Raw genomic sequence first — 22436 nt, forward strand, 5'->3', positions numbered from 1 at the left:
CTCCAGATATGTGGTAGAGGAATCCTCTGAGAACCATAGAGACTTTTCTGTGATTTTTGTTCCCCACCCAGACCTTGAACACCATCCCACGGATGGAGTCGAGGACCTAAGAGGGAAGGCTCCAAGACCTAAGTTTGTGCCTCTCTTCTTATTCTTCCTCAGTTTGTTCGTCTGCTTGAAAGTTGGCAAAAAAATCCTGCTTACCAACTTCCTGTGGTCAGCTGCTCTCAAGTGTTCACATTCTCTTCTGTCATTCCTCATGGAATGAGGGTAGTTTTTGTCTTCCCACTTCCTTTGACCTCAGGATCAAGATTAAAACCTGTGGTGGCCTCTGTGCTCCTTTCTTCCTATGCCCTGGTTTGTTCTGTGGTTCTGGGCTTCTTACACGCCTGTGCCCAGGGCTGAACTGCTTATTTTCTTTTTATCTCCAAGGGCACAGCCAAGTCTTCAGTCCCTGTTGGTCTTTCCCTGCCCCCACCTCCAGCTCAAGAGCCAGGAAAGGACTGGTGTCACACTGTCTGCTGGGATTGGCAGTGGTTCCTGAGCTGCTGATTTGTGAGTTAGGCTCTTGAGCTGGACGGTAGCTCCAGTGAGTCAGATCCTCTGCCCAGGGCATTAGGGTGTTTATGACCACATCTTCCAATTGAGACATAGTATTGACTTCAGCCTGAAGGGAGAAAACTCCCCATTGTTCCTTGAGGTATTGAGCTGGGCTGGACAGCTCCCCTGAGCCAAAACTAGGAGTACAACCTCAGGGAAACCCCAGTTTCTTATAAGGACCTAGACTGGAGGCTGTTTCTTATCTGGCAATACTGATGCGATGGCAGTGCCCCCTGAACATAGGGGGCTGGGGGTTCTGGGTGGGGGACCAACAGAATGGTGCCAGTAGCATCCCCAGGTAGAGCAGTACGCAGGCCCAGCAGGAGGCAACCTTGACCCAGAAGGTAGCCCAGCTACCCTTTGTGAAGGTCTTTTCCAGTTCTGCTCCTTCATAACTGTGGAACCAAAGGCGCTAGTTAGGTAACCTGCAGGGCCTTAACTTTTAGACCTATCCTACCTCCCAATGAAAGATTATGGCAGATTCATTTGGTCTGGAATGGCCTTGAATTGTTCTTTCCCTAAAATATGTATGTTTTCAGGAGAGTATCTCAGGCCCACCTCCATCCTACCTGAACCAGTTGGTAAGGGTAACCATGACGTAGAGTGAAGCAAGGAAAAAGACGAAGTGGAAGGCAGAATAGCTGTAGGAAAGATGCTGGGCTTGCACTGGAGGAGCTGGAGGGGTCTCTTCGTCAACTGGCCTGGCAGCTCCAGCCCTTTGCCCTGGAGAGATGGAAGGCCTGCTAAGAGCAGTGCTGCTAAACACCTCTTTCCTCCTCCCCCAGCTACTTGAGGGTTCGTTCTTTGGCACTCCATGGAGATCTACCAATTCTTATGGCTCCTCATTTGACACTCACCTTCCTCTGCCTCCAGTGTTTCAGGGCAGCAGAAACAGAGCGAGGGCTTCTGCAAAACAGAAAGCAGCATGTTTTGGAATGGCTTTAAAAGGTGATGGTGTTAATCTAGAAAACTCCCTTTGAAAAGATTGGTCCTGTAAAAAGTGGAGGCACACCTGGGTTCAAATTCTAACTCCAGCATATAACTGACTATGCGAACTTTGGTAAGATGTTTACTCTCTTGTGCCTCAATTTCTCCATTTGTAAAATGGAGCAAATACCTACCTCACAGGGTTGTTGTGAGGATTAAATTAAACGAGATAATGTATGTATGTAAAGTATCTAGCACAGTGCCTAGCACATTGTGGGTACTCAATAAAGGTAACAGCAGCTAGAATCTGAGCATTCTGGGTGGAGGTTGGTAGGGGGTGTGTGTGTCTGTGTCTGTGTGTGGGGCACAGAGGGGTGTTGGGGATATTGAGCTCTCAATGCTTACCTGGAATTCATAGCTGTAAACCTTGACAATCCACAGGGGTCCAAATACCTCAGCCAGGTAGGAAGCCTCGTTGCTGAGAAAGAAGAGAGTTCTCAGGCTGCTCTAGTCAAATAATAGGTACTGTTTGAGGGCATTTACTGCTAGTTGGTCCATATTGGTAACCCCCAGGAGGGTTATTGTGTTCCCTGTGCCCCTTTCCACCAAAGATTTAGAATTCTATTCATGTGAGGGCCCTAAAATCTTGGCACATATTTTAAATTCTCAAGTCATTTCCCCCACCCCCCTCATCTCATACAGATCATCTGACAAAGTGCTATTCTTAGTGTCCCTGTTTGTGGGGAGGTTTTCTCACTCTAGTATTGCTTTAAAGTTTAAACCATGGTCCCAGACATTCTCTTGATCATCTCCCTCTGTCCTGGTCATCCTCCTTCCTCTCATACTTCTCCTCTTGACACCTTTACGCACCAAGCAAAAAGTACGCAAGCATACATGATGCCAGCACTCAACACTGCTATTGAGGTATCTGGTGTTTGGAGTTCCGTTTTGCTCAGGCCAGGCAGGCACAGGGTGTGATTCTGTCCTTGAAGGATTACTGGGAAGGGGCAACAGAATAGTATGGTGTTAAGAACAATGAGCTGGGTATTTGGCAAGAGCAAAAAAGGTCTTAAGTATGGGGAGTCCAGGTATTATCCCTTACCTCTCTCTGGAGGACGGCTGGACAGTGCAGAGAAGGTCAGATACATGATATAGCAGCTGATGACAGAGGCTTGTAGAAGGCCAGAGCGAGGTTGCTCTGGGGAGAAGGGGTGTTATTGCTTTAGGCTACAGGGTGGTATTTCCTCCACTCCTACTCCCACCCGCACTTTTGTCTCCCTATCCTTTGGGGGAAGCAGAGATTCTTTTATCAGGTAATTGAGATTAGGGAGGCTAATGAAATTTGCTATACTATAGGCCCCAAATCTGGAATGTCTTAGGGCATGTACCCACTGAGGCGGATGCAAGGAGCGATGGAGAGGAAGGAGAGGAGGCCACAGAAGCAAAGGTGCAGACTAATCAGCATCTTGTTGAGTAGGCAGCCAGCGGGGTGCGTGTAGTGTTGGAACAGGAGTGCAGCTCCCACACCTGCCATGCTGTAGAATCCTAGGGTAGCCAGCAGCACAGCTAGGAACCAGCTGCAGTCTTGGGCTGCACCTGTCAGCCTAAGGGTGGGAGGTGGGCAATGGCTTGGAACTCCAACTCTTTTTTACCCATTGTCAACTATCAACCATTCCCCTTCTCCAAGAAGACTTGTAAGACTCCTGTCCCAGTTGGTCCACACAGTCATCACACTCTTGAGCTTTTTTAATTTATTTTATTTTATTATTATTTTTTCTGTGGAGACAAGGTTTCCTGCTGCTGCCCAGGCTGGTCTCGAACTCTTGGACACAAGTTGTCCTCTTGACACAGCCTCCCAAAGTGCTGGGATTACAGGTATGAGCCAGCATGTCCAGTCTATTCTCTTGAGTTTTTTGTTACTGCTATGGGAAGCTGTGGAACCAGTGACCTGCCATACCATATGCCCAGTCCTTCTGCATCTAGTAATGCCAGACAACTTTCCCAGGAAGAGCCTTTGAGGTGAGGCCCCTTACCAGTTCTTGTTCCAGGAATGGGCAAAGGCTGTGATAAGCACCAGCTGCAGTAGGATGAATGTGAAGCCTCCACAGATGCCAATGTAATGACAGGCTGCAAGATGGGCACCAATGGAAAAATGTCAAATTATTACTCCTTTTCTTACCCAACTCTTTGTCTTAGAAAACTTTGCCTACTTTTGCTCGTCAGGGTGTGAGAAAGTACCTGGGAAGAGATGCTCATCAGGGATGCAGAAGGCAACAGCACAGAGACCTAACAGCAACAGCAGCTTGAGGAGCCAGAAGCTGGTTAGGAGGGGGAGAGAAAACCACACTCAGAAGAAAAGGCAAAGGAGAATGAAGAGTGCCTATGGGAGAACAAAAGAGAAAGCAAAAATACACGAGAGAGGGCAGAGAAGAGACAACTAAGTATAGGAAAGTAGGATTCAGGCCCAAGTAAGAGGGGGCTGAGATAGGCCTATTGCACCCTATTCCAAATTTTTTTGTATTTTGAGACAGGGTTCTCACTATGTTGCCCAGGCTGATCTTGAACTCCTGGGCTTAAATGATTCTCCTGCCTCAGCCTCCCCAGTAGCTGGGACTACAGACGTGCCATTGTGCAGGGCTAACCTATTCCAAAGAATAGCTCAATGAAATAATAACATCTGGGCAATGTTTTATAGTTTACAAAGGGTTTGCATATAATGACCCCACTGTTATCTCCATTTTAGAGACTAGAAGCTCAAAGAGGATAAGTGTCTAGCTCTTGGTCACACAGCAAGTATGGCAGAAGCATGGACTTTTGTTTTTTTTTTTTTTTTGAGACAGAATCTCACTCTGTCACCTGGGGTGGAGTGTCCTGGGATCAGCCTAGCTCACAGCAACCTCAAACTCCTGGGCTCAAGCGATCCTCCTGCCTCAGCTTCCTGAGTAGCTGGGACTAGAGGTGCATAGCACCACACCTGGCTAATTTTTTCTATTTTTAGTAGAGATGGGGTCTCGCTTTTGCTCAGGCTAGTCTTGAACTCCTGACTTCAAGCAATCTTCCTGTCGCAGCCTCCTAGAGTGTTAGGATTACAGGTGTGAACCACCTCGCCCAGCCCAGAAGCAGGGATTTAAACCTGTTTTCTTTTGACAGTGCTATTGGTTCATCCCAGAATTTCCTATACCCAGCTTGTGTCTAATTCCCTCCTCTGCCCCCTCCCTACCCAAAAAGTACATACAAACCTATTATGCAGCTGTGCCCGTGGGCTGGTGGGGGAGTGGAGGTGGACCAGCAGCACAGCCTGCAGCAGGTGGAAGGTGGCAGTTCCTCCACATATGCGGTATACAGCCCCAGAGCCACTGAGCACTGGACAGTCAGAGTGGCCAAACAGGTGGACACACAACCCTGAAGGCATCTGGATCTAGAGGGAGTGTGAGAAGAAGTGGCAGGGCAAGTCATAATGCATGAGGAGGTACCTACGTCTCACTTGTATGTCCACTCATTTGTCTACTGCCCTCAACCCAAATCTTTGTCTATCTCAGGGTTTCCCCTTTTATCCCTTCCCACCTTGCAACCTGACCCCCTCCCACTTACCCCATGTGCCTTGCCCCAGACCCTTTCCACTACTGTCCTTGACAGCAGGAGGCAGCAGACTGCTGAGGCTCCCACATGGAGCAGGATGTAGAACAGGCGGCTACAAGTAGACTCTGTGAGAGAAGGCCACCTAGCGTGGCAGCAGCTGGTACAAGGAACAGGCCCACAGCAGGACACCTGGGGTAGAGCAGATGAAAGGCAGCAAGGTGGAGATTTGCTGAGGAAAGGCATACATAAAGGTTACATGTGAGGCTAATCCATGAGGTTGAATTCCAGAATTTTCCCTTTCACTCAGGAATTGTCAGAATGTCAGGTTCCATTCATTTCAGGCTGGTTCAGGCTCTTGAGCATTGCCTTCCACTGACAACCAATAGGGCTTTCATTACAAGCAGGCTTGAGCTATTTGACTTTTCCCTAGACCTAAACATCGGGGGCTGGGAATGTGGAAGGAGAGGTTCACAGGTTACCGAGGCAAAAAACCAGAAGGACATTGGAGGAGAAAAGAAGGCCCATCATCTTTATTGGCTTCTGCAGTTTTTCTTCTCCAGCTTTGGGTACCCTACCCTTCCAATTTTTCATATAACCTTTGCTTAAGGTTGCTTTCAAGCCTATCTGCCCAAGCACCCACTTACCTGATAGAAAGGGGTTTTCACTATGACACTGCTGACTCCGCTGTGTTGCTGTGCCAGGTCTAGGGAGGTGCTGGGGACTGTGACGGCTTTCGCACCCACCATCTTTGTCCCAGAGATTAGGGTCAGGTCCACCAGATGGAAGGTAGGTGAGGAAACAGCATCTTTTGTCCTCAGCCCAGTGGACTTCCGCTTTGCTGGGGATGAAGACCCAGTCTAGGGCAGAATGGGGACATCAGGATCTCCTGGGATCTTCAGGATGTGGTAAATGTAAATGCCCACGTAGCTGCTTTCTCCTCAGGACCTCACCACTTGGGCTACTCAGGCTGTTCTCCCCAGATTAGGGAGCAGTTTGCATTTTGGCCTTTTGTGGATTAACGTTCCTAATTGGTTTAGGATTAGACGGCATCCATCCTGGTTGAACAGAATTCCCTGGCGGGGGTGTGTTTGGTGGGGAGACTGTTCCTAGGTAAAGAGGCGGGAAGGATGCCCGTAGGGTGTTCTGGTGCGGTGACAGGTTAGGTGTGGTTAGGTGTGGGAGAAGGCCTTGCAGAAAACAACACTCTTCAAGCCTGAAAGGAAGTCTGATAGGCAAACTGCCTTCCTCGCTGAAGCTTCTAGAAGCGGAGCATAAGGAAGGTGGGGCCCAGGACCTGCCCCGCCTCCTGCCCGGGCGGAAGTCGTGGGTCAATTACCGGAAGTTGTCATGAGGCGGTGCTTCTGCGGCGGGGTGGAATCGGTATGGCTACCGAAGGGGATGTGGAGCTGGAGTTGGAGACTGAGACCAGCGGCCCAGAGCGGCCTCCCGAGAAGCCACGGAAACATGACAGTGGTGCGGCGGACCTGGAGCGGGTCACCGACTATGCGGAGGAGAAGGAGATCCAGAGTTCCAATCTGGAAACGGTAAGGTTGGCCGGGAGGGCGTCTGGGCGGGCTGAGAGCAGATGGGGCTCTGAGGCTGTAGCTGGAAGCTAGCGCTACAAGGCGGGGTCCCGATCCCGGTCCCCATCCAAATGGCAGGAGGAGGCAATAGGGTAGAGCCAAGGGAAACAGCGGTCATTGGAGCACGCTGCCTGCTTAAAAGGAAGTTGATGGAGACTGGGCTTAAGTGGACCTCAGGTGCACAGAATGGAGTTAAACATAGTCCTTGATTCCTCATTACACTCATCATCGTGAATAGATACCTGAGCCACTTGTTATTGGCTTTTTAGATCATTGGAAGTTGTGGATATCGAAGCAGTAATTAGACCTGTCTTTCCCACAGGCCATGTCTGTTATTGGAGACAGACGGTCCCGTGAGCAGAAAGCCAAACAGGAGCGGTAAGTCTTCAGCGCACAGCCAGCCTTAAATTTCTCCCCACTCCACCCCCAGACAAAAACCAAAACCATTTTTAAGCCTGTGCACCTACCGTTCTTCAACTTTACGACGAATTCCTGCACACCTAGGGTTTACAACTCTTTTGTTAGTGGAAGGAAGGCCTCCTGGCAGCACCTGCCGCCAAGGCTCCCCGGGAATGAGGGGATATTAGTGGGATTCATTTTGTATTTTCACTCAGTAGTGTTTATTAAGATTTGCAAGGCATAACTGGGAATGATCCTTCCTGGGAGGTTATGGTGTTGGCTGAGAATGAGGACTAATGTATGTAATGTTTGCAGGGAGAAGGAACTGGCAAAAGTCACTATCAAAAAGGAAGATCTGGAGCTGATAGTGAGTAATAGTGCTTAACTAGTGTATGGGCAGGAGAGGTTCTGTTTGTTTCCTGAAATAAGTAGAGTCAGTATGTTTGGCACGTTAATGCTTGGCAGAACTAGGTAACATGATTGATCCTTTTCCTGCAGATGACAGAGATGGAGATCTCTCGAGCAGCAGCAGAACGGAGCTTGCGGGAACACATGGGCAATGTGGTAGAGGCTCTTATTGCCCTAACCAACTGAAACGTGCTTTCTCAGCTATACCTACTGGATTAACTTATTGCAATAAAGATTTTTTTTGTCTTTTGCAGTTTTGTCATCCTGGGTCAAGTGCAGTGTATATTGTTTTATTGTGGGGAATTTATATGTTGGAGAATAACTCAATTTAAATGACCCCTCCCCCTGCAAACCTTAGTGAATCTATGTGAAGAATCAGTGCATCATGTTCAGATGCAGATGCTAGGTGGCAGGCCAGTCTTACTCATGACTAGCTCTCATTGAACATTATTCAAGGTACACTTGGAGTCTCTGCAAAGTTACTTTACTCAGTGGCATATGTCTCCAGGATAGCTTATGAATATCTGAAAGGCCAGCACCTGCCTTCTAAGTTACCAATCCAGTTCATACGTGGCTTTGAGTTAGAATTTAGGTACATGAGGTGAAAACATGGTAAGAAAAGAAGATATCCGAGGTCTTATTTTTAAACTTAATTGAGGGGCAGGGAGGCCTTATATAGAATTGACCTATGAAAGATTTTTATTAGTATTTGAATTCTGAACCATAACATTCTATGTTCCATTTCCTATCCTAGAGAGAAGATAATTTTACTTTAAAAATTCATCAGCTTTGGCCAAGTCACACTTGCTGAACTTGTTTCCTCAACTGTATAGTGATATTATCTTATAGGTTGTAAGAACTCGTGGATGCAAAAACCTGGCTTAGTACCTGCCTCAGAGTGGACGCTCAAATGGCAACTATAAGCACTTTTCTAAAAATATTGAGGACTTATTCTCATTTTGACTCTGGGATAATTCTTAGATTATATCCCATGCAGCAGTAACTTGTACTTATGTTCATGTGTTTTATTACCTCATAGTAATTATTAATATTTGCACTCAAAATTTTATGCTAGGACACTAAACAGTTTATGAGTGATTCTTTCAGTGGGGCATTTGAAGGATGTGAGAAGACCTTGGTCTTATTTCTTATGCAATGGAGAAAGCAATCTTTCCACTGGTTAAATTTCATTCTTTATAACCCCTGAAACCGATGGTGTTCTGCCATGTGCAGTAATACAGTAAATATTAAATGGAAAAATGAATTTAATTCCAGTATGACATCACTGCATTGCTACTCAGAGAGCAATGGTACCTTCCCTGATACATGAGCTGGGCAAGAAGATACTAATAGGTACTTGGATTCAATAAGGCAAATGCCCCAGTTCATGAGCCAGCTTTTGTTCTGTACAGGTACAGTTTCTGTATAGATACAGTTTAGACAGCAAGGACAACCAAACATATTTGTATTTGCTCATGGAATAATTCCAGGTGCTACTTAAAGCCTATCTAGTATCTGAGTTTCTGAGATCAAAGGGGATGATCAAAATGTGAAATGCCCTCTGCCTGACAATTCCTTGCTGTCTTTTACTTTATTTAACAGATAATTAACGCTTATTGGCCTGGACATTTTATTCCCAGTACCATGCTAACAATTCTTTTGGTGTGTGATTCTTTTATTTCTTATCACGCACACGTAAATGGATCAAAAAGTTTGTTCACCTAGAAAAATTGACTTCAACCAAAAATGCAAAACAGGTTTCACTGAGCTTAGATTTCCTGGTATATTACTTCTAACCCTAAGGTAGAAGTCCGCTCATAGGCCCACGTTTCTAACCCAAGCTAAGTGGCTAGAAAAAAATTCAGAACAGTCCCAAGTAAATATGGGAAGCCATACCAATGATAAAATCTAAGATTTCTCAGAAATAGTTTTAAGTGGGAAGCCTCTAATCCTACCTGGGTAGTGCTTTTCTGTGGGCTTCTCAACATGAGTCCAGACCTCACAAAGCACCTTCAAAGACTGGGCTACCCAGTATCATAAATATGGCAGTGTAAGTCCAATAGGCTGGATACAGGGGCCTTAAATAATGGTGAAAACAAATCAAGGACCAGATGCTGAGACTTCCCCTTGTGTTCCACAGTTGGAAGAGTAAGTAGTTGGACCCTAGGTAGTTTTCCGCTTCTTGGCAGATGGTCGCTCAAATACATCTCGTACCCCAGCTGCCTTTTGTTTAAAGAACTTTGTGTTCTGGGCACTTTCTTGGCCCCATGCTGAGTCAAAGGAGGTGGTGTCTTGATCCACAAGGTGAGTGTATTTGGTACGACCAGAGCGTCCAAAGTTCTTGACCTGAGGAAAGGACAGATAGTGAGTTATACCACTGAATACACCATGCCTTAGTCCTCAGAATATTTTCTCTCTCATGTTAATTGTGGTTCCCCATACCTGCATGACTTTAGGAAGAATAGTTTTGTTGAAGTGATCCTCCAGGGTAGGGGCACTGAAGTCTCTCTTGTATACTTCTTCATCCTCATCCTGTAGGAAAGAATCTTATCAGTCTTGTGGCTTTATTTCCCGTATATTCAAACCACACAAATTTATTAAACTCTACAACAAGGGATACAAAGAAAGGGTTTTAAGCCTTTAAGAGCTTACATCTAGTTGAGATGAGATTCTTTCTCCTTATGGCCTTTCTCCTTCCTAAGTATAGATATTTCTTTAAGGTTGGCTTATTCTTTTTGCACTCGGTGTGCTCATTTACTTATGTGACTTCAACTCTCCACAGGCCTCTCAAATCTCCAATCCTGAATTTTTCTACTGCTTTTTATATAACTTGGATATTCTATTGGGACTTCAAACTGACATCTAAAGTGTAAATCATTTCCTAAACCTTTCCAAATCAGCTTCTCTTTTTTGTTAGTAGGACCAACAGTCTCTCAATTACTCAGATTCAAAATGTGAGTAACCTCTGTACAATCAGTTGCCACATCTTAAAAATTCTCATCATGTGGGTTATTAGTTTTTTTCTACAGTCTTACACATTGCCACTGTATTAATGTTTCTAAAACACAACTCTCATTATAATCTTTGCTTTGTTCAAAAACTTCAATGGTTCTCTATTAAACACAACTCTTCTGTGTAGCAGTCAAAGCCAAATATTATATAGCCTTAATTTTTTTAGCTCCCCTAGCAACTTATATTTACAGCTTATACTTCCTGCCTCCCCTCCTGCTGGTTTCTTCACCTGGAATGTCTAAATGAAGTCTATACATCTTAAATGTTACTTCCTTTTCATCTACCAAATACAACATCTCCCCCTTCAGAACCTCCATGGTACTTTCACTCCTTATATTACAGTGTATATTTGCCTTAGCTGCACTTTTAGATTATAAACTTTTTTTTTTTTTAGATCCTGCAAGATTATACCTTTTGAGGGCAAAGATTATGTGTCCTCTAGCAGTGCTAAACAGTGACCTTTGAACAGTAAATGTACAAAAGGTTATTTACTCAATGAAATAAAAAGTAACTATAGACAATAGTTTCAAATCAATGTTGGTAAGATTACAACACTGCCATACAAATTATAAACATACATGCTGAAGGGATTAGAAATAGCACTATCTTGGTTAAGGCTTCATGGAAGAGCTGAGTCCTTTAACCAAACACACTTTTGGAGTATTTTCCCTTCAGCTATAGAAAGTTATAGTTTAAATGGACAATTAAACTGTTTTTGTGAAAACTACTTTTCTCCTTGGGGCCTGAAAGTCCCCGATTCAATCCCATAAACCATTTCAATTTCACTCTCCTTGTCCAGATGAGAAGAGTCATTGGAGTATGTTCACCAAAAGACTTTGACATAAACTTTCCTTATGTATCTTAGCCAGCAATGCACTGCTTCTCTAAGAAGTTTGATTATTTTTTTTTTAAAGTACCAGCTGCCCAAGAAGTTTGATTATTAAAGCTGCAGAATTACCTATGCAAAAGATGCTTTATGACTTCGAAGCAGTACAAAAAGTAATTTGTAATCTCCACTGACTCTAAAAAACCACGTCTGCTGGAAAACTACATAAGCAAACATTTCCTGATCAGACAGACTTGAAATTAATTTTGGAGGGTAGTACGGAAACCACTGAAGTTTTAAAATTTAACCAGCATTTGCAGTGCAGAGCAGGAATTTAAGCTGTAGTGGGGATACTTAGCGTTTGACATAACAGCAGTTGAAAAGCTAGTCTAGTTTTTGATACAAACTCTTGTAACATTAGGAAATAATTTAATAAACTATACAAGCTTAACAGACTGCTATTTGACCTTGGGTTTTTATATGAAGAACAAAGACAATGACATTCCACATAAGGGTTAATTGACCATTCTGTTGGTTAGTTAGGCTTAGTTACTTTCTGTCAGTTTAGAATGAAGCGAACCAGACTTCTGCCACCCAAATATGTATTAACATGAAGCTATTTACAAAGTTTGGTTTTCACATAACCAAAACTTCTCATTCAGCTATGAAATAATAACATCTAACTGATTTTGGGGACCTAATTAGTATCTACATGGATCATTATTTCTCCATTTCCTCAATTTTTCTATGACATCACCTCCTCTTTTTGAGAGCCGCAACAAAATAGAGAACAGTTGCTGCTACTTCTATAATCCAGTTGCTAATGCTTTTCTCTGGGTTTATATTCTTCAGAGGCAAAAAGCAAATGAGAAAGTTGACCACTGGCAAGTGGAAATAACATTCCAGGATGGTTTATTCCTGGAAGAAAAAAAGAATTCAAAGGTTCTGAGTTATACCTACTGCCCAATTTTCTGACTCCCTTTTTACTTCTTACCATGAAGAAGGCACCCCGGTGGTAATACTTTTGTAAGAACTTATATTTGCCCTTAACAGCTTTGTTGGTAATGACTTTGCCATTTGCCCGAAGCTCAGCTCGCCTCTCTTCCTCAGTCAGGTTTCTCATTCGTTCAATTTCTGCTTTTTCCTTTTCAAGCCTGTCCAGAGAGCAAAACTATGTGTTAGTATTGTTCCAGCTTCAGAAAGACCCAATTAATGAAAATAACACAGTCCCATGTCATTTCAAGCATTATTCACCTTCTTCAAGACTAGTCAGGGCCTGTTAGGAATCAAGATCAGAAGCTCAATAAACAAAAAGGTGAGTTGGTCTCAATTATGTTTCCAGACCAGGTACTGCAAACTTCCAAAAATTGGTTCTAGGCCGGGCGCAGTGGCTCATGCCTGTAATCTTAGCACTCTGGGAAGCCGAGGCGGGTGGATCTCTCAAGGTCAGGAGTTCGAGACCAGCCTGAGCAAGAGTGAGACTCTGTCTCTACTAAAAATAGAAAGAAATTATCTGGCCAACTAAAAATACATATAGAAAAAATTAGCCGGGCATGGTGGTGCATGCCTGTAGTCCCAGGTACTCGGGAGGCTGAGGCAGAAGGATCGCTTAAGCCCAGGAGTTTGAGGTTGCTGTGAGCTAGGCTGACACCACGGCATTCACTCTAGCCTGGGCAACAGAGCGAGACTCTGTCTCAAAAAAAAAAAAAAAAAAATTGATTGTAGCCTTTCTGAGGTTCAAACATACTATTACTGCTTGATTTTACAACATTGCTGATTCCCCTTCCCTAAAAGTCTTTCTTAGCCTTAAAAAAAGAGTGAATTTAAAATAACTGTGTAAGACTTTGCTGGTATTCCTTATTGTAAGCACATCATAATCATGTATGTACTTACATGTCATAAACCAAGGATTACTATCATTAATCAGATTGCAGTGATTTTTAATCATTTTTGGGGGGTGTCACAGATTCCTTTTCTCTAGAAAAATGCACATATGCATATAGTTTTGCATTTAATTTTTAAAGGGTGCACGGACTCTTTAAAGCCTAAAGTAAGAACCTTAGAAACTATAGGCTGAGGACAGAGTTATCTATTGATGGTTTCCCTTTGTAATCTGGGATCACCCTCTCATACCTAGTAATTTACAGGAATGGGTGGTGCAGCTCAGAAACGATTCTGCTGTAACATAATGTGGTAGATTATTTGTCACAAATTCTTTCCCTCACAGTATGCATGCCCTTTTTCAAAAAGTGTGACTTTGCTGCTCCTTCCATCCAGAGGTGGAATCTAATCCCCCCCCCCCCCGCCCCCCCACTGAATCTGGGTTGGCCTTGTGACTTGCTTTGACCAATATGTGGCTGTGTAAGTTCTAGCAACTTAAGCCTCAGGGGACCTTGCCAGCTTCCACCTTTGCCCTGAGATTGTCGTGTAAGGGAAGACAATCTAAGGCACTGAAGGAGAAGTGAGGCATCCTAGTTGATAACCAGCAGTAACTACCAGACATGTAAGTGAACCCCTTTTGGACTTATTTTTTTGAGTCAGGGTCTTGCTTTTGTCACCCAAGCTGGAGTGCAGTGGTGTGATCATAGCTCACTGCAGTCCTGAACTCCTCAGGTCAAGCGATCCTCCTGTCTTAGGCTCCTGAATAGCTGGGACTATAGGCATGCGCCACCATGCCCAGCTAATTTTTTTATTTTTTGTAGAGATGAGGTTGTGCTATGTTGCCCAGGCTGGTCGTGAACCTTTTGGACATGCTAGCCCAGTCAATCTTCCAGCTGGATGCAACTACACAAATGAGTCCAGGTGAAACCAGTAGAGGAACTAGTGAGCCAACCTCCAAAATTGTAAGAAATAATAAATTGTTGTTTTAAGCCACTGAATTTTGGGTTGAGTTGTTACACAACAAGAGATAACTGATAATAGTAACTTTTGTGTGTCTAACAGGAAACTAAAGGGAGCATTAGCTGGTACTCTATCATGGAGACACATCGAGAAAGTATGTTTCTCTTCCCTGATTTCACTTTTACAAATAAAACTCATATTCCAATTATGGGAAACTCACCCAGCAATAAGAACCCTAAAAAAAATGCTAGACTGTAACTCACAGTAGGTGATAAGCCTCAAAGCTACCCTACTCGAAACCTTTTCCCTTAGCAATGTTAACTAGGCCCATCCTTTTTACTCACGCTTCTCTATCTTCTCTGTCCCTCTTAATTCTTTTTAGCTCTCGAACCTTCCATGCTTCATATTCCTCCTCATCATTTTCATCATCAGTATTTAGTGCATCCAGTGCTGCTAGGGATCGCTTATTCTCCTCCAGCTCTTTCTTGGTCTCCTCTTCTACAATCTGGATAGGGAGAACAATTCAGCTGTTGGACTTTCTTTTTCTCCTCAAACCTCATTACATTACTTCTTGCTCTCAATCCTTGCAACCACTCTCCAGTACCTTGAGCGTGTACTTGCGCCTCTCCTCAGCCATGCGTTTTGCTTCCTGCTCCAGCTCCTTCTGTTTCAATGCTTCAGCTTCACGTTCTTGAACTGTCACTCGGTCCTTCCTGCATCACAGAGGTCCTATTAATTGCCCAAAGTCTTTAGAGTGGAGCTCTTTGTTCCCCTAGATCTAGTTTCATCCAAATCAGACAAAGCCAAACAATCTTTGGCTCTGTTATTTGCAAAGATCCCAAAATGGGAATCATACCAGGTCTTTAGAGCATTCCATTCATCTTTGAGAACTGCCTAGACAGCAAGGCACCTGCTGGACCCTAAGTAGTAGGATTTCTAGCCATTAGAAACGGAATAGGAATTTGCTTTTCAAGCTTAATTTTGTGTTTAAAATATTAGACTTTGGGCAGATGTATGCTCTTTAACTGAAAAAAAAAAAAATGTGAAAACTCAGGCTTCCTGCTAACACCAAGATATTCCTCAGCAACTACTCTGCAAGGCTAGGGGACTGGGTAAAAGACTTTCACTTAATGCTTAGATTTCAGAAGAGCATGAGACAGAAAAGAGACTTTTATCTTCAGACCTGGAAAGAAGTATCTATGTGGATTCAGACCTGGTTTGTGAGATACTTACTTTCGAATGAAGACTGGCTTAAGGCGAGGCTCCATCTCATCTTCACTGTCTGTGTACTCTTCATACTCAGATTCTGATTCTGACTCTTCCCCAGAACGTCCTTCATCTTCCACTTCCATGACTTCCATCTCTTCATTTTTCCTCTCCTGTGCTCGCTGACGCATCATGCCACGGCGCCGCTCTATTTCCTGTGAAGTCATACATCTAAGCCAGTCAGTCAAACGGCTTGTGGCTTTTTATTTTTCCCTCATCAAGCTCAACAAATTCTGATATAAGTAAATGCAACTTGGCACCATTCCACTTTCAATCCTGTCCCCAACAAACAGTGAACGTGATCAGAGTTCTGCCACAAGCAATGAGCTTAGGGCCTCAACAAATGAGCACTGGTCGCAACTTTTTCTTGCACCCAGAAAAAACTTCCCATTTTCCTTTATCATACCTCATCATCAATTTCTTCCTCCTCTTCTTCACTGCTATCTTCTCGTTCCATGCGCCAAGCATCTCCTTCTACTTCTGAGTCACTTTCTCCTACCACTTCAGGTTCCACTATTTTCCGATGTCGAGCCAATCTGAAAAACAATAACACCAATGTCACAAAAATGGAGCATTAACCACATCCCTTAGTCACAGAGCACCCTGGCATTATGTTCGCCTTCATTAATATTGAAGTCTTGAGATGGGGAAACCAAGGTGCAGATTAAAGAAACTAAACCAAAGTGTCAGAGCAAATAGTCAAGTTGGGTCTAAAACATATATTGAGGCAACTCCAGGGCCACCACAGCCAACTCATAGAGGTACACTGGGATAATGTTAATAGCCCAAGGTAGTTCACAGTTTCAACATAGGTCACATTGGATTCCTTTCAATGACATTCTATTTTTTGGAAACTGGGTTTTTGGTGACTGCTGTGATAAAAAGTACAGTGTGAAAATCAATATAAAACAAGATAGGAAAGAGTAACTGAGCCAAATGATTCCCAGGTTTGAGAAGTTGTGAATGTCCAACAGGCACATAAATTCTACTATTATTAATTGTGGAGAATGTAGGAATGAAATAAAAATGATTTTTCTTTCATGGGCATTATATTTTTCAAATGGCTAAGCTTTTAGAACATAAATACTTATTAAGTTATTTGAATCTGATTACTTAATAAAATAAACAGAACTGTATTGGCCTAGGAGCTCTGTGAAAAAATTCCTGAGACAATATGAACTGTGAAAGTTCAAGACCTCTGGCTCACTCTGTGAGGTAATGGCTCAATCAATATGTATATACAAAATCCCTCACGGGGAGGCTCTCTTTCCAACAGGAAACCATTTATCAGGTCTTTGCTCCTACTTTATCAGTGTCATTTCCCCTCATTAGCATTCAGAATAGGTAGATGGATAAAATCAATTTCTCAAATTGTATAGAACATCTTTGTGCTAAAAAGACTCCCCTCAACAACTAATAAATGGTTTGTATCTTCTATTCCCTTAATGAGTTAATTAGGGCCTTTAAACCAGAAGTTACCTGCTTCTTTCTGAAGCTCTCACTTACTGGCTGTGTAACTTTGGTAATGTTACTTTCCTAACCCCCTTGTGCCTTAGTTTCCTCATTTGCAAAATGAGGATAATAGTACCTACCTTATAAGATTATTGTGTGGATTACAAGAATTAGTAAATGTAATCTACTTGGAACAGCATACTTGGCATATAATAAGTACTATTCAAGTATTAGCTATTATTATTGTTATTAATCTGGAGAGGTTCAGATGAATAACAGGAAACATATGTTTCCAGGGAAACATAACCCTAGTCATTACCTCTCTTCCACATCTTCACTAATACGGTTCTGTAACCGCCGCAGCCGGGGGTCACTAGATGAATCCTCCTCCTGTTCCTCAGGCTCTGCTTCTTGTTCTTTAGCTTTCTTAATGAACTGAAATTCTTCATCCTCCTCATCTGAGGACTCCATGGGGGCATAGTCTGGCCTTTTTCCGGACACATAACGTTTTACCTTCACTTTCTCCATCGAAATCTCACCTGGGAGAGACACATAAACATAACTTATTATGTTTCCGTAAATTCTTTCCCAAGGTCCCTCAACCCTTGGCCTTTGTAGGTAAAGCCTTGTATTCCTGGTAGACAAGAGTCTAAGCAGGAGAAAAAGAGAGCCATTACCCAACCATCTATCTATTTAACAGTGCTTTCCTATAAAGATCAAGTCATAGGAAGGCATTCTTGGGAACGCCATCACTAATGATAAAAAAGTCTACCTCGGGTACAGTAAGTGGAGGAAGGTGAACAGTGAAGCAGAAGAAAAAAGTCCCTCTAACAAAGGCAGACTGCATCCATCACAATTCATGCTATTCTACCTCAACTACAGCCTTAAATAATTTGTAACAGTGCCCAACACATAGTAAGGATGATGTATTCAGGAACTAAACATTCTAAAACTAAAATGCTGCTCAGGCATTTTTGTAATCCCCACTGGAATTTCCGTGGCAGCCTTTATAACATACTGCTCTATAACTTAATATCCTAATCCTACCTATTTCTACCTTCTTTTCCTTTAGCTTATATGCTATCAAATCTGCAAGGATAGTCTCTCTTTTACAAATACAAACAACTCTAGTGAAAAAAAAGAAGGAAAACTAACCAACTCATTTTATAAGATGGGTATAACCTTGATAACCAAACCAGACAGTTCAAAGGAAAACTTTAGGTGGATTTCACTTATAAACTTATATACAAAATCACTAAATAACATAATAGTAAATTTATTCAAGCAATGTAAAAACTAACCAAAGCCAAAACCAAAAAAACTCCTAAGCCATCATGATCTAGTAGGATTTAGCCCAGGACTACAAAGATGGTTTAACCTTAGAAAATTAACAAGGGGAAAAGCAGTATATTTTTTTAAGAGTCTCATGATTTTAACAATAGATATAGCAAACATTATATTTAATGATAAAACATTAGAAATATTCTCTTTAAGAAACAGTGGGTATTGTGCTTGCTTTGGCAGCACATATACTAAAATTGGAGTGATACGGAGATTAGCATGGCCCCTTGGCAAGGATGATATGCAAATTCATGAAGTGTTCCATATTAAAAAAAAATAAAACAAACAAACAGTGGGCATCCTTATGTTGTCCCCATCACACCTTCCAGTCAACATTGTATTATGGGTTTAATTTGTTTATTATTTTTATTTGAGACAGAATATTGCTCTGTTCCCTGGGCTACAGTGCTGTGGCATCAGCCTAGCTCACAGCAACCTTAAACTCCTGGGCTCAAGCCATCCTCCTGCCTCAGCCACCCGAGCAGCTGGGACTATAGGAAGGCACCACCACTCCCAGCTAATTTTCTCTATTTTTAGTTGCCCAGCTGATTTTTTCTATTTTTAGTAGAGATGGGGGTCTTGCTTTTGCTCAGGCTGGTCTCAAACACTTGACCTCAAGAGATCCTCCTGCCTCAGCCTCCCAGAGTGCTAGGATCACAGGTGTAAGCCACTGCACCCAGCCTTAAAATTTTTTTAAGGGTAATAAGATGGCAATATAATCTATAATTTTAATGCAATTTCATTAAAAGTTGTCCCCAGGTTTATTCTAAAATCAAACAGGAGGCTGAAAAGAGCCAAGACAATGCTGAAGAAGAATAAAAGGGGGGTGGGCTGTTTGTATCAGATAGCAAGGCTTAGAGTTACAGTAATTAAAACAATATGTCATTGACTCAGGAAGTACATAGAGCTCAACAGAACAAAGTAGAGAGCAGAGAAACAAACTTATATGACTTATATGAGAACTTGAGTGTATTATAAGAGTGGCATTAAAAGTCAGTAGAGAATGGATGGGCTAGTCGGTCAACAGAGGGACAACTAGCTAACCATATAGTAAATAATAAAACAAAAAATTCCAAATCATTTAAATATCCAAGTGTGGCCGGGTGCATTGGCTCATGCCTATAATTTCAATGCTGCAGGATCTCTTGACCCCAGGAGTTTGAGATTACAGTGAGCTATGGTCGCACCACTGCACTCTAGCCTGGGTGACAGAGCAAGTCCCCGACTCTCCAAACAAAAACTCAAGTGTGAAAAACATATCTTTAGTATTTATATTCCCTATTGGACTGTATGCTCCTTAACTTAGAGTTCGTCTTGGATAATTGTGTATTCAATCCTATTTAGTATGTACTAACGCTTAGAAGACAGAAAATCTTTACATTTTGATCTTTACAATGTGATCTCAGTGTAGGGAAGGATTTCTTAAGCAATATACAAAAAAGAAGCACAAACCATAAAACATGAAGTTAATAAATCTGATAAGACTAAAACGAAAAACGTCTGCCTAACAGATGACTTCATAATTAAAGTTAAAGACAAGCCAAAAAAAATATGGGGAAAAGGATGATATGGATTTAGAATATATAAAAACACAGCCAACAGAAAGTGGGTATTTGACAGAAACAGGTAAATCATAGAAAAGAAAACCCAGAGCACTGATACACACATGAACAAGATGCCAAGCATCCCTAGTAATCAGGGAAATGCAAATTAAAATAACAAGATACCATTTCACACTTGTCAGATTGGGCAAAAATTTATTATAAAAACCTGGTCAGGCACGCTGGCTCACACCTGTAATCCTAGCACTTTGGGAGGCCAAGGCGGAAGGACTGCTTGAGCCCAGGAGTTTGTGACCAACCTACGCAATAGTGAGACCCCTGTCTCTACAAAAAATAAAAAAAATTGCCAGGATTGGTGGTGCACACCTGTAGTCCCAGCTACTCTAGAGGCTGAGGCAAGAGAATTGTTTGAGCCCAGGAGTTGGAGGCTGCAGCAAGCTATGATGACACCACTGCACTCCAGCCAGGGCAACAGAGACCCTGTCTCAAACAAAACAAAACTAAACAAAAACTTTATTACAACCAAGTCTGTAGATAAATATATGGTAAATAAAATTCTTATGTTCTTACAACTCACTTTGGAGAGCATTTGGCAGCAGGTAGTAAAGTTGATGATGAACTTCTAGGAGTCTACCCTAAAATTCTTACACAAGCGCACTAAAACATGTTTAAGAATGACAACTGCAGCACATTTATTATAGGGAAAAAAACAACAATTTACTGCTCGTCAGTAGGAAATCAACTGTGGCTTAATTATACAATGGAATTCATAAGCAGTTAAAATTAATAAATTAGATTTATAGGTATCCAAAGGTTAATTCTCAAAAGCCATGTTGTGGCCAGGCGCTGTAGGGCATGGCTGTATACCCAGCTACTCCAGAGGTTGAGGTGGGAGGATGGCTTGAACCCAAGAATTCAAGCCCTGCCTGAGCAACATAGCAAGACGTTCCTTCCTCCATCTGCACCCATTGAAATCCTACCCATCCTTTAAGGATCAAATTAAATGCCACTTTCTTCAAGAAGCTTTCCTTGATCACAACAATCTGACGTGATCATCCCGTCTCTGCCCTCTCATAGCACTTGGTTTATATTGCCTATATAATAGGGATCACAAGGGTGATAGTCTGTACACTGCTTAGAATGTGCCTGTTTTTGCATATCTTACATCTACTAGAAAATGAATTCCTTAAGGTTAGGGGCACTGTCTTATACAACTTTGTATTCAATATAATAAACACAGTCACTGCGTTGGCTGAAAAGGATAAAAAGTTGAAGACATGGTTTCTGCCTCAACGGGGTTATGAGCTTATGATCTAGTAAAGGGACACAAATAACTACAATAATTATTTTATTTTATTTTTATTTTTTGGAGACAGAGTCTCGCTCTGTTGCCCAGGCTACAGTGCCGTGGCGTCAGCCTCTTGCTCACAGCTGGGACTACAGGTATGTGCCCCCATGCCCAGCTAATATTTTCTATATATTTTTAATTGTCTAGATAATTTCTTTCTATTTTTCAGTAGAGATGGGGTCTCGTTCTTGCTCAGGCTGGTCTCAAACTCCTGACCTCGAGTGATCCTCCCACCTTGGCCTCCCAGAGTGCTAGGATTACAGGCGTGAGCCACCGCGCCAGGCCTACGATAATTTTTAAGAGTTATTAACAGCAGCATAAAAAGACTGCTATGGACAACAAAAGAGTGATTGCACAACGCATAGATCGAAGGAATTTGGGGAGGCTAGGAGGGCTGTTTGCTGTATAAGAGAGCAGACAGGCTACAGGAACAAGATCAGATGCAAGTGGGTTCCGTCCACTTGGTGGTGATAGGAAGGTCGAAGAATTTGGGGGCTGGGTCTTAAGGCTTGGCGGGGTTGGAGAAGGCGGGGGAGGTTTGGAGGATGCTGGAGTAGGAAGAGGTAAGGTCCAACTGGAAAAGGAATTAGCACAGTACCTTTCTCATTGCGAACCGGTACGGCCCCAGCCGTAGACTGAATGGGCGGTTGCTTCATGAGTGCGCTTGGGACCGACATGTTGACAGCAGTGGCTGTGAGTCCCGAAACTTGACTGATTCCAAACACTGAACACCAACGACGTCAACGAACAGAAAAACTCCTTCCCACCCGGCTCCACAGAACGCTATGGCGTGACTGATAGGAACTACGTACGGCCGAGCTAGACAAACCGGAAATCTGTGACAAGAGGATTGTGGGATAGTGGAGGAGGCTTGGGCGGTTACGGCTAGAAAGTCGAGTGTGTTAGTGCGCATGTTCATAGGCTGCCCTTGCGTCTTCAGTATCGCAGGGTTTGGAAGGCTCTTCTGGCGGGAAATTGCTTCTTTGGAGCTTTGCTGTTAAGGTCCTGCGGCGAGGAAGGTCGGAATGAAATGTTTCACGTTAGCTTGACTTAAAGCGAGGGAGAACGGCACAGTGATAAATAAGAAGCTGAGGAGATAGTGAGGTCCCGTTCGTCTAGACTGTTGAATGCTCAGAAAAATGAGAGTTTGATGGAATAAAAGTCTTATTAATGGCACTTGTTTAGCTCAGTTGATGAGGCCGAGGTGGGCTGTGGTGCGGTATTTGGTGGTCACAAGAGGGCAGGTGGTGGTTATTTAAGCCAGTGACCAAAAAAAAAAAAAAAAAAAAAAA

The 22436-nt window shown here is 42.9% G+C and overlaps 3 protein-coding genes and 1 non-coding gene across 5 annotated transcripts; 2 read left to right on the forward strand and 2 right to left on the reverse strand.

Moving 5' to 3' along the window:
* Positions 1 to 780: 780 nt before the first annotated feature.
* On the reverse strand, positions 781 to 6097 carry SERINC4 (serine incorporator 4). Its single transcript, XM_045540406.1, is given in 13 exon segments — positions 781 to 813; positions 815 to 995; positions 1170 to 1323; positions 1458 to 1506; positions 1933 to 2005; positions 2398 to 2524; positions 2630 to 2725; positions 2920 to 3131; positions 3561 to 3654; positions 3766 to 3845; positions 4767 to 4945; positions 5119 to 5295; positions 5751 to 6097. Coding segments are annotated over 13 exon segments (1557 nt in total). The 5' UTR covers positions 5853 to 6097.
* A 65-nt stretch (positions 6098 to 6162) lies between these two features.
* HYPK (huntingtin interacting protein K) lies at positions 6163 to 7749 on the forward strand. 2 transcript variants are annotated; one of them, XM_045540375.1, is made up of 4 exons: positions 6163 to 6650; positions 7012 to 7067; positions 7404 to 7455; positions 7587 to 7749. In XM_045540375.1, the coding sequence occupies exons 1-4, from the start codon at positions 6489 to 6491 to the stop codon at positions 7680 to 7682; spliced, it is 366 nt and encodes a 121-aa protein (XP_045396331.1). In that variant the 5' UTR covers positions 6163 to 6488; the 3' UTR covers positions 7683 to 7749. The 2 variants fall into 2 exon arrangements, with proteins under 2 accessions (XP_045396331.1, XP_045396339.1); XM_045540383.1 differs by lacking the exons at positions 7012 to 7067; positions 7587 to 7749 and having other exon boundaries at positions 6401 to 6650; positions 7404 to 7463.
* A 994-nt stretch (positions 7750 to 8743) lies between these two features.
* Positions 8744 to 22053, reverse strand: MFAP1 (microfibril associated protein 1). The gene is made up of 9 exons (XM_045540362.1): positions 21743 to 22053; positions 17213 to 17432; positions 15848 to 15977; positions 15409 to 15596; positions 14780 to 14888; positions 14520 to 14680; positions 12329 to 12488; positions 9939 to 10028; positions 8744 to 9842 (listed from the first exon to the last, which is right to left on the reverse strand). Exons 1-9 carry the CDS (start codon positions 21819 to 21821, stop codon positions 9660 to 9662), a joined length of 1320 nt encoding a protein of 439 aa, XP_045396318.1. The 5' UTR covers positions 21822 to 22053; the 3' UTR covers positions 8744 to 9659.
* LOC123631194 lies at positions 18402 to 18505 on the forward strand. The gene has a single exon (XR_006733060.1). It is a non-coding gene; the product is annotated as a U6 spliceosomal RNA (small nuclear RNA).
* Positions 22054 to 22436: the final 383 nt, after the last annotated feature.

Source organism: Lemur catta, chromosome 1 (genome assembly GCF_020740605.2).
Source record: "Lemur catta isolate mLemCat1 chromosome 1, mLemCat1.pri, whole genome shotgun sequence".
Taxonomy (NCBI): Eukaryota; Metazoa; Chordata; class Mammalia; order Primates; family Lemuridae; genus Lemur; species Lemur catta.